Below are 12,270 nucleotides of genomic sequence, written 5' to 3' on the forward strand. Positions count from 1 at the left end.
CCACAGGGGTTGCACCATTTTACACTCCCACCAACAGTGAATCAGGGTTCCAGTTTCTCCACAACCTCGCCAGCATTTGTTGCTTGCTGTTCTGTTAAATAGGGATATATTTTTGCTCTGTCTTGAAAATCCACTGGAAATAAAGAAGTAGAGGAATATTTTAAAAAGTAGAAATCATATGAGGAAGTGATAAATTGCTTAGCTAAGCTGAGAAAATAGATTCACAGGTCAGGAGTGGGGAAAGCTAAGCGAGTCAATCTAAAACAAATCTTCCCCCAAAGTTTTAAGAAATGGTAGCACAAAATGCGTGTGGAGGTGAGAGTGAAAATGAGGGTCTCACAAAAGAAGCATTAATGGGTTTTTTGTTTAAAAAGTAGTTGGATTCCATATAAATAATTCAATGGAGAGTTATTCTAAAAAGACAAACCGGCAGAAGGAAGGGCTAGCAGGGAGCAGACGAGCAGAAGCATATACTTGAAGCCAGGCTCAATGAAAGCGTTCATCCTGGAGACTGGGAAGTCTTTAACCCTTTCCTCCCATACTTGTCCCTAGAGAGCTGTCAGCTAACCCTTCACACTTCAGCCAGGAAATCAGAGGATGCTTATTTGTGGAGTTGGACCAGCCAAAGAAGAACGACCTGCATATGCTGATATTTTAGTCTCTGAATTAAATGGGGGAAATAATTATTCAACAGATGATATTGGACCATTTGATCTCCACCTGCAAAATTGGACTCATACTTGTCCCATGTATAAAAATTAACTCAACTTGTATCAGTGATTTAAATGTAAGAATTTTCATGTTGGTGGATGCATCGAGTTGGTTCTGACTCATAATGACCTTGTGTACAACAGAATGTAATGCTAGCAGGTCCTGTGCCATCCTCACAATGGTTGCTATGCAGCCACTGTGTCACTTTATTTCTTTCTAGGTTTTGCTCTTTTTCACTGGCTCTCTGTGTTACACAGCATGATGTCTTTCTCCAGAGGCTTGGGACATGTTGCCAGTCTTTCTTCTTTGCCTTTTAATACTTTAAAGAGATCTCTTGCAGTACATATTGATTCATGGATTCAAGGGAAATGAAATCCTAGACAACTTCAATATGTTCTCTTTACTATGATGTTGTTTATTGGTTTAGTTGTGAGGACATCCTGTTATGTGGTTTGAGTGCATCAGAGTTGAGTGCATCTCATAGCTACTCTGTGGACAACAGGCTTGAACCTTTCCCTCCCCTGCGCCATCCTCATCATCTCTGACACACTTGAGCCCATTGCTGTAATCACTGTATCAGTTAATCTCGTTGGAAGTCTTACTCTTTTTCACTGATCCTCCATCTTTCCAAACCTTATGTCCCTTTCCAAGGAATAGCCTCTCCTGGCAACATGCTAAAAAATTTTTTTTTAAATTTGAAAATTATGTTATTAATTTTAATGAAAGTTTACAGAGACTGAGGATTTCCACTCATTCATTGTTGCACTTTTCTCCCAGCCCAACCTTCCTTCCCCCCAGTTCACTCTTCTCTTTGAAAAGTAAAAGAGAAAAGGAAAATTCTTTCATTTTTATATAATCCCTCCACCCAGGTTCACTCCACTACGCAGCCTTCATTCTGGACTCCTGTCATGACAATAATATCTAATCACATATCACTTTTAAACAGTTTTCTCCCTCATCTGTTTCAATGCAGTATACATTATTTAGACCATCTTTCTCAGTCTCCCTCCAACAGTGATGTCAGTCCTGTTTTACAACAATGGCACCATGCAGTATTTGTTCTTTTGTGACTGATATATTTCACTTAGCATAATGTCTTCCAGAGTCACCCATTTTAAATAATATTGCATGAGTTCCTTATTTTTCAATGCAGCATAGTATTTCATTGTGTGAATATACCACAGCTTCTCTATCCATCCATTCATTTGTTGATGGGTACTTAGGTTGTTTCCAACTCCTTACTATTGTGAACATAGCCGCGATAAACATGAGTGTGCATATATCTGCTTGGGTGGAAGTTAGAGTCTCTTTAGAGTATATTCCCAGTAGTGGAATTGCTGGGTCAAATTGTATCTCTATGTGCAACTTTTTGAGAAAGATCCATACTGCCTTCCACCAGTGGTTGTACCATTTTATACTTCCACCAACAGTAAATAAGGGTTCCAGTTTCTCCACAACCTTGCCAGCATTTGTTGCTTGCTGTTCTGTTAAATGTTGCTATTCTGACTGGTGTGAGATGATATCTCATAGTTGTTTTGATTTGCATCTCTCTTAGAGCTAGGGATTTTGAACATTTCTTCATGTGCTTGTTTGCCATCTGAATGTTTTCTTTGATGAAGTGTCTGTTCATATCCTGTGCCCATTTTTCAATTGGATTGTTTATCTTCATCTTGTTGTGGTGAGCTTTGTCATTTTTTGCTTCCAAGGAGCAATTCTTGTTGCACTTTCTCCAAGATTCTGTTCTTTTGACAGTCCATGGGATATATAATACTCTTTCCAGCATCATAGCTCAAAAGCATTGATTCTTCTTCTGTCATTCATCGTTGTTGTCCAGCTCTCTGATGCACAGCAGGTGATTGCAAGGACCGTGACCTGAATCAGGTGCACCTTAGTCTTCAAATTAACATCATTGTTCTTACATATTTTGGAGCAGTCCTTGACAGTGAACTTTCTCCATGTAATATGTTTTCTAGTCCCTGACTGCTGATACCAGTTGTGTTGGTTACTGGTCTGATCAAGATGAAATCATTAACAACATTAGTTGTTTCTCCCTCTGTCATGATGTTGACTGTTGATCCTGTCATGAGGACCTTTGCTTTTATGATGTTGAGAAGTAAGAGTCCAGAGAGAATTCATTGAAAAAAATAAGGAGAAATGGCTGTAAACAACCATTAATAATTGGAACTTGGGATGAATGAATTATGAATGTAGGAAAACTGGAAGTTGTCAGCCTTTTGAGTCTGTAAGCTGAGCAAACAATTCATGTAGTTGGACTCTGTGAAAAAGTATGTGGCATCAGGTTCAGAGGAAGACTCATCAACAACCTGTGTTATGCAGATGACACAACCTTGCTTGTAGACAGTGAGGAGAACTTATCGCCTTTGGTATGGATTATATATCAACACTTGTGAGGATATAGGAGAATGAAAATCTTAAATCTCTTGGAACAAATACAGGGATGAATGTTCAAGACCTTGTTTTTTACAATGGATTTCTATGTATGACATCAAAAATGTGAGGAACAAATGAAAAACAAAATAGAGAAGTAAAACTTCACAAAAACGAAAACTTCCTGCATCAAAAGCTTTGATCAAAAAAGTAAAAGAACACCCTTCAGAATGGGATAACATATTTGGAAGTCATATGTCTAACAGGAGTTTAATAGTCTGAATATATAAAGAATTCTTGCAACTCCACACAGAAAACAAACATATGAACAAATAACTCAGTTAAAAATGAGTCAATTACTTTAATAAGAATTTCTCTCAATAATATATACAAATAGTCAATAAACACTTGAAAAAAAGAAAATAATTAGTCACTTTAGTGTGATTGTTCCCAGCAGATGAGGTGGTATAACAAGTGATGTGAGGACAGACAGACCTGAGTTTGAATTCAAGTCCTTCCTATTGAACTCTGCCAATTCATGCTGTGCGACCGTGAGAAGTGATTTTCCCGAGTTTTGTAACTTTATTTCATATCTCTGTCGGTTTCATATCCTGTGGTAGCTGGATGCTGCTGTGATCCTGGAAGCTATGCATTAGGATTTCAAATACTTGCAGGGTTACCCGTGGTGGACAGGTTTCAGCAGAACTTCCATACTAATCAGACTAGGAAGCACGATTGGCAGTTGGTTTGTGATAGATTTAACTAGTGAAAAGTCTCAGAAATAGCTGAGACACAACAGGCTGTGTGAATCTACTCGGGGGCACCACAGAAGAAAGGTCTGGTGATCACTTTGGAGAAGATTCCAGGCATTGAGCCCCCAAATGATGGCACCTCTGCTATAAGCAGGAGTTGTCTTGATGGCAGTGGTTTGGTTTGGGTTTTTATTCGAGATAATACAATTATTGTGGCCTTGGACAGTAATGACAGTTGCCCAGCATGTCAATATGATTGTTGCTGTTGGCTGTCATCCAGTTGATTCCAATTCAGATGGATCCCTGAACTGCATACTTAAGCCTGATTGAAACAGCAATTTTTGTGATATATATTTTACCACAATAAAATTAAAACGTGAGTTAAATAGAAAAATTATGCAATCTTTGTTTTATTTCTAAGTTTTGTGTATGATTTACTGTGCACTTGCCATAAGTATGACTAACTTCAAAAAAGTAACACAATAAAACCAAAGTAATATGATTAAGTTCCAACTAGATGCTGTTCTCTGCTGTCTACTGTGATATAAGGACTTAACTCTTTTCAAAAAATACTTCATCATTAACTCAAGAGGTGATAAGGGAGCCATGGTGGCCTAGTGGTCAGGACCTATGCTACTAACCCAAAGGTACACAATTCAAATGTACCAGCTCCTCCACTGGAGAAAGATGGGCAATCTCCTCCTATGCAGTTTACTGCCCCTGGTAACCCACTTGAGGGTCAGCTATGAGTCCGACTGACTCCACAGAATATAACAACAATATTGTTGTTGGGTGCTGTCAAATCAGAATTGACCTATAGCTGGCCCTCCAGCAAGCTTTCAGGGGCAGTTAATTGTAAGGGAGGAGACTGTCCATCCTTCTCTCACGGAGCAGCTGGTAAGATTCAAACCATGGAGCTATAAGATTGCAGTGCAGCTTCTTACCACCAGGCCACCCTAGAGCTCCCACAACAGGACTAGAAGTGTTAAAGGCAGATGAGAATCAAATGCACATTCTTCTACTTGTGTATTACTCACTCAATTGTTGTCAAGTTGGAACCAACTCATAGCTGACACTTTCTGGGGTTTTGTGACTGTAAAGAGCATGGGAGATTTCTCATCTTTCTCCCTTGGAGCTGCTGGGAGATCTGAACCACCATCAGCAATACAACTACCTACAGAGTCAGCCACCAGAGCTTTCTGACTTGTGTAATAAGGAGGAAGCAAAGAAAACTTGTAAAAGGACCATGTTTCACACGATTTGATTCAGTACTGTGAAATACATGCTAATTATCACTAAATATTTTTGTTATTGTGTACCATCGAGTCAGAATCAACCCTTGGCTGACCTTCCAGCAAGTTTTCAGAGGCAGTTAATCAAATGGGAGGACATTGACCATCCTTTTCCTGTGGAGCAGCTGGTGCATTCGAACCGTGCACCTTTGGGATTGAAGCTCAGCTTCTTAACACTAGGCCACCAGAGCTCCTTGCATGGTTCAAAATCAGGAAAACAATGCAACAGGGATACATCCTATTTACATACGTTTTCAATCTGTGTGCAGAACAGATTACTCAGGAGGCTGGACTTTGAGGAGGAATGTGGCATCATGATTACAGGAAGACTCATCAAGAACCTGCGTTATACAGATAACACATCCTTGTTTGTAAAAAATGAGGAGGACCTGAGGTGTTTGCTGCAAAAGGTCAAGTACTTCAATATGGATTGAAACTCAGCATCAAGAAAACAAAGATTCTCACCACAGGGCCAATTGGCAGCATCATGACAGATGAAGAGATTGATCTAGTTAACAGTGTCAGTTTACTTGGTTCCACAATCAACACTCTTGGCACCAGCAGTCAGGAAATCAAAAGATAAATTGTATTAGGGAAATTTGCTGTCAGGAACCTCTCCAGAGTGCTGAAGAGCAACGATGACAGTCTAGAGATTAAGGTGCACCTGATCCAAGCCATGATCTTTGTAATTACTTGCTATGCATCAGAGATGTGGACAGTGACTAAGGGTGATAGGAGAGGGTGAAACCAAGACACTTCTTGAAGGCAAGGATTTTGAAGCTCCATCTCACATACTTTGGGCAAGTGGCCAGGAGAGACCAGTCCTTGGAGAAGGACATCATACTTGGAAGTGTGGAGGGACAGTGCAGAAGAGGAAGACCCTGGATGAGATGAATTGACACAGTAACAATGGGGGTATGTGTGTCAGAGACAATGAGATTGGCTCAAGAGAAAGCGGGGTTCACAGCTGTTGTGCATAGGGTTGTGATGAGTCAGGTGACTAGATGGCGTATAACAACATCACTAAATATATGTCCATTATCACTAGCTAACACTCTGGTGGATTTTCAGAGGCAGTAAATCACATTAGAGGAAATTCCCCATTCTCATCTCATAGAGCAACTAGTAGATTCAAAGTGCATACCTCAGGGTTGGCAGCACCACTCCTTGCCAGGAGGTCACTAGAGCGCCCTTATCGCTAAAAATCATTTTATGTGTGACGTGTTCTATTATTGTTCCGGATATAGCATGGGAGATTGTTGAGTCTATATTCTATTTCGGAAAGTCCTAAAGCCTCCACGAGTCCTGGAGTGAGCCAAGGAGACAGGGTTGACTTCCCATGCGCTATTTCCAACTCTCCTTTTACTGTCTTATGCACCAGGCTTGGGCAATTTCATTTAAAGAAAGGACTCTGAGTCCCTTCCAGATTGAACAGCCTATAATTATTAAAAAGGGGGAAAAAATCACAACAATTTGCAGTGTGTTTAGGTTGGATGGATTAATTTCTTTGCCAGGGTCCTAATAGGAAGACTGATTTTGTCATTTCAATTACAAGCTACAGTTTAGTTCGGGCCTGGAAGAACACTTGCCGAGTGTTGCCCTCCACTTCCCTGACTCTGGAGCAATTAACAGTATGTGATTTGTGGCTGCACTTTTACTGCTCAGCACAGGTTTATCATCTTGAAAGTTTTCCATTTGCATAGATGCTATACATTCTTTGGGTGACATTTCGATATCACCCAGAGTTTAGGTTATGCATTGCCTTGCACTGCACTTTCTGTACGTGCTAGGAATCTGCAAGCCCAGGCAGGAATGCTGATGCAGACCAAACAGAATATGAGCTGCAGCTCCTGTTTATTGAGACCTTACTATGTGCCCTGGTGGCTGAGTGAATGAGAAGCCGCTTTTCTGACCCCCAATCAGCCAGTTCGAATCCACCAATTGCTCCTAAGGAGAAAGATGGGCAATGTCCTCCTGTGTGATTTACAACGTCTGAAAACCCAGTGGAAGTTCATCTTTTTTTTTTTTTGGAAGTTCATCTTTAACATGGTTTCAACTCAAAGGCATATAACAACAATTCTATGATCCAAATCCTACTACCCAGGGCTTGACCTACTTTGCCTTATTTATTCCTCTAACAATACTTTGAGGTTTGTATTGTTCGTTGTAATTTAAACCTGTAAATTGTATTAATCTTGTTTGTGTATGTGTGTGTATATATGTAAGGTTTTTGTGTGCAACTCATAGCTCTAGAGATAACAACAAATTTTGCTTTTCTACTGTCATGTGTGATCATTAGGCCCCAGCAACACTGCCTTGTGTAAGAATAAAGTGCTGCAGTGATTGGAGGGAAAAAGAAAGGAAAAAACCAGAAATTCAGGAAAAGTATCTTGCTCAAGGTCAGACAGCCTGAATTAGCCAAGTTAGGATTCAAACTCAGATCTGTTTGATCCCATAATACTTTGCTACTCAGCCTTCTCTATTGGGAGCTTTCAGAATGAGCTGAATTGAATTTGACAGTTTTCTACTTTTAAATACCAAACTTCCCGAACAGCCTAATTGCTGCTCTTTGGACTTAGAAGAAAGGCTATTTAAAAGAAGCAGAGGACAAGAGGTCGAGAGAAAAGAGTTTTAATATTTCTGTTTGTAAAGGAAGAGATGTAATCTTGGAGGACAGTGGGTGGTGAGAAATAACACTAAATGGATCTGAGTTGATAAAATTGCAAAGGAATGCAGAGCAGATAAGGGAGTGATAAATATATCACTAAATGAGAAAGATCAGAAGTTACTGAAGGCTTGATTAGAAGTTGTCTCAATTGATGAGGAGGACACTGACACAGTTGCAAAGCAAGGACCAGAGAGCTGTATTTTATATTCTACTCTGCCAGAGTCAGCTTGGGCAATGAGCAGGTTCTGGGGTCAAACTGATGAGTTTGAATCCTTCCTCTCTGACTTCTTACCTGGGTAATCCTGGCACATTACCTAACCTGTCTGGACTTCAATTTCCTCATTTAGAAAACTCAGAAACTACTGATGCCTAGGCTCAGGGTAGATCTACTAAACCTCTTACAGGAAGTATGTTTCTTCAAAATTGCACTTGGGACTTTGATACTCACTTCTACTCTGAGAGACTAATCAAATAATACATTCTGCAGATGATGCAGTAGCAGAACAGCAAACATTAAATGTTGGCGAGCTTATGGAGAAACTGGAACCCTTATTCACTGTTGGTGGGAGTGTAAAATTGGTGCAACCACTATGTAAGGCTGTATGGCCCTTTCTCAAGTTGCAAATAAAAATACCATTTGACCCAGCAATTCACTACTGGGAATATACCCTAAAGAAACCATAACTGCCACTCAGGCAGATACATGCATACCCATGTTTATTGTGGCTTTGTTCACAATAGCAAAGAGCTGGAAACAACCTAAACGAATGGATAGAGAAGCTCTGGTATATTCACACAGTGGGATACTATGCAGCCTTGAAAAATAAGGAACTCATGAAATATGCAAAATGGTGGAGGACATTATACTGAGTGAAATATCTCAGTCACAAAAGGACAAATATTGCATAGGGCCTTTGTTGTAAAACGGAACTCATATCAGGGTTGAGGGAAAAGAGAAAAGGAGGGGAGGAATGATATATATTACATTGAAACAGAGGAGGGAGAGAACTGTTTAAAAGGGATGTATGAATGGATACTCTTGTCATTACAGAAGTCCAGAGTGAAGGCTGTGTAGTGGAGTAGACTTGAGGGGGAGGGATTGCATAACAATGAAAGAGTTTTTCTTTCTTTTCAAAGAGAAGAGTGAACTGCCGGATGAATGGGGTGGGTAGGGAGAAAAGTGTAACGATGAATGACTGGAAACCCTTAGTCTCTGTAAACTTCCATTAACATTAATTTTTAAAAAATCATTAATTTAAAAAAGAGAGAGAGAGGTCACACAGCTGTCAGGTGTAGACACGGAGCTTCTAAGCTTAAAATCCCAGGACTTTCACACTTGGCCAAGACTTCACTCACAGGTATGCAGGGACGATGTTCTGCTTTCAGACAGCACTAGTGAAAATATCTGAGGCTGCCCACCACACCAAAACATCAGCACGTCCCATCAAAGTTCAGAGAACAGTAAGCAGAGGAGCTATTGTTGTGAGTGCTGTAAAGAGTCAATTCCAACTTAAGCATCTCCTGCGTACAGAGTAGAACTGCATACCATAGAGTTTTCAAGGCTGTTTTAAAAACAGGTCACCGGGCCTGTTTTCCAAGGCAACTCAGGGCATTATGGATTTCCTCTTCTATTGCTTATCTTGGGCCTTAACCAAGTCTGACAAACTGTGTGGATTGAAACTGCAGAAAGATCTCTCTCTTTTCAATCTGAAGACTCAAAGTCCAAATTCAAGAGGTTTCAGGGCTCTATTTACTGAAAAGATTCTGGGGGAAGATTCTTTCTTGTCTCTTCCAGCCCAGGCCTTCCTTGGCTTGTCTTTCTAACCCCGTCTCTGCCTCTGTCTTCACATAGTCATCTTCCTTCTATGTCTGTATGTCTTTGTTTTATAAAGATACCAATAAGAATGAGCTCCGGACCATGTTAGAGACAGTGAAATTGGCTCAGGGTAGGACAGGGTTCAGTGCTATTATTGTGCGTAGGGTCTCTATGCATCATAGACGACTCAATAGCACGTAACGAGGACAACACAACAACAACTAATTACATCTGCAATGGCCTTATTTCCAATTAAGACTCAATTCTGAAGTTTCAGGGGCTAAAACACAAACATATCTTTTCAGCTGAACACGATTCAGCAGGCAAATGTGTAGATTCCACTCAAAAGCACACTCTTGCATGTAGCTCTGTAGGGTAACCTGCGTCCCTGGGCTCCAGTGGTCCTCTCTCTTCTTTTTATCCCTCATAGCCTAGGAGGTATAATGATCTCCCACTGATTCTTAATCTAGGCTACCCAATCATCACTTGTTTGTTGTCTCAGCAACTCCATGGCTTGAACAACAAATTTGCTACATTAAATTTCCTCCTTGTTTCTATCTAGACTGTTACACAGGTGAAGAAACCAAAATATAGATAGGTTATATAACTTGCCAATATACCACCCATTGTTGTAAAGGCAATTCCGACTCTTAGCGAGGACAGACAACTGAGTAAAAAGCCCCACAGGATTTCTGAAGCCAGAACTCTTGTTGGGAGCAGACTACCTCATCTTTTTCAGAATGACTGGGAGGTTTGAACCATTAACCTTGCAGTTAGCAGTTGAGTGCTCAATGCACTATATCACCAATGTGGCACAACTCTTACTTGTTAGAATACAAACTCAAAAGCTTCTTATTCCAGAATCTAAGACCTTAATTCACTAATTTACTTTGTAAATTAGTGAATTCCTTGGTGTCTAATGCTAGACGTTGGTGGTGATAAAAATACAATGAAGTAGAAAATGACGATTATGATGATGGAGAAAATGATGCCAGTGTTGTGTTGGGGAGGAGTGAAGATGGTGTTGGTGACCATCATACTTGACCATTGTTGCCCTGCCCTTTGTAAGAGCAGTAGAGGCAGAATGTCTTGGTTTTCACATGGATATCTCTGACTGTATTACAGCTCTTCACTTACCACCACATCCAAGAGATCATGGTCCAGCTGCTGCGCACAGTGAATCGGATGGTCATCACAATGGGCCGGGATCACCTTCTGATTGTGAGTAGAAACTTTCATCTTTTTAAATGTTGTAATCTCTTCATGTTCACGGAATGGATTTTCTGCAAGACTGAATCATATAGGTAACCAGTGCTGATTGCTTTGTTTTGATCTTTAGAGGTGAGGTTTGTCCTATCCGAGTGGGAAAACATGGGAGATATTCAGACTTCTGAAACGAAGCAAGATCTAGGATTTGCTTACCAATCTGAGTGTACCAGTAGTGACGGACTGTCACTGGTCAGAATCAAACAGTGAAAGAGGCTTTTTGCAAGTGGGCAAGGCACAGTGTTCCAGATGCAAACCCACGAAGAAACTTCCCTCTTGGCCTGGAGTCAAGTAATACTTAATCTTAAGGTCCTGTCAACTTGATTTTCCAAATTACTTTCTTTTCTTTTATTTCTTGTGTGCCGTTGAATCAGATCCAACCGACACAGGAGGCGATTGTCCCTCCTTCTCCAGTAGAGCAGCCGGTGGATTTGAACTGCACACTTTTGGGATTGCAGTGCAGCTTCTTGCCACTAGGCCACCAGGGCTCCCTCCAAATTACTTCTTGAGTGTTCACTCTGGCTATAGATGCAGGTTAATGAACAGTATCTGCTAAACTTGGGGAAATTATCCTGAAGCTCACGAGGTCACGATCCATAGTCCGATTTTTGTCCTCTTTTCTACTCAGAGTGTGTCTCTAATGCCATAACCTGTACCATTTAGCCTTATAATAAGGGCTAAATATGCGTGTGTTTGTGGAGCCAGCCACCAATATGAGCAACCATATAAATCCTCTGCTCAGATTCACACTGAATAAAATCCAAACCATCCCATGGCCGGAAGCACACTTGCTCACCCGGCTCCTTACGCACGTAAACATGATCCCATCTACTTTGCTCTTGTCCTGGCCTGCCTTTTCCTCCACTGTCTATGGGCTTATCCCCTTATTTAATCCTATCTTGTCTCAAGTATCACCACAGTAGAGAGATTTTCTTTACCCTAACCATGCTATGAAATACAGGGCTGCTCTAGGCCAAACTCAATGGCACCTAACAACAATCACTTGCTATTTGAAAAATCTTTTTCCCCCACTTTCTACCCTTGTTTTTGCATTTCTTACCCCTGAAAATATATATCAATTCATTCATTTGTTTATACTCCAGCTATAACTTACCCAAGAGATTTAGGCATCTTTTAAATGGATGTATTTTCAGGACTTCCAAAAGCACCTGACGTACAGTCACTGTTCAATAAGCATTTGTTGAATGAATGAATGAATGAATGAATGAACAAAGTGTACCAGGCAGGGACTCCAGTGTCTAAAGAGAACAAAAGTTACTCAGCTGTCACTGATGATGCCTTGGAGGCCTGGGCCACAGAGTTGCCAGGACTTAGAATCTTTTAAGAGACACTAAAAACCTCACACTTTATGCAACA

The 12,270-nt window shown here is 40.6% G+C and overlaps 1 protein-coding gene across 1 annotated transcript in view; it reads left to right on the forward strand.

Annotated features, from left to right (window-relative positions):
• The window catches only part of DOCK2 (dedicator of cytokinesis 2), a 736,392-nt gene that overhangs the window by 355,892 nt on the left and 368,230 nt on the right, over window positions 1-12,270 (forward strand). The window contains exon 27 of the mRNA XM_006884420.1: window positions 10,753-10,848. Within this exon, the coding sequence (XP_006884482.1) occupies window positions 10,753-10,848 (96 nt within the window). The remainder of the gene's footprint in view (window positions 1-10,752; window positions 10,849-12,270) is intronic.

The sequence above is a fragment of the Elephantulus edwardii genome, unplaced genomic scaffold, assembly GCF_000299155.1.
Source record: "Elephantulus edwardii isolate Elephantulus edwardi_28Jun2011 unplaced genomic scaffold, EleEdw1.0 scaffold00033, whole genome shotgun sequence".
Taxonomy (NCBI): Eukaryota; Metazoa; Chordata; class Mammalia; order Macroscelidea; family Macroscelididae; genus Elephantulus; species Elephantulus edwardii.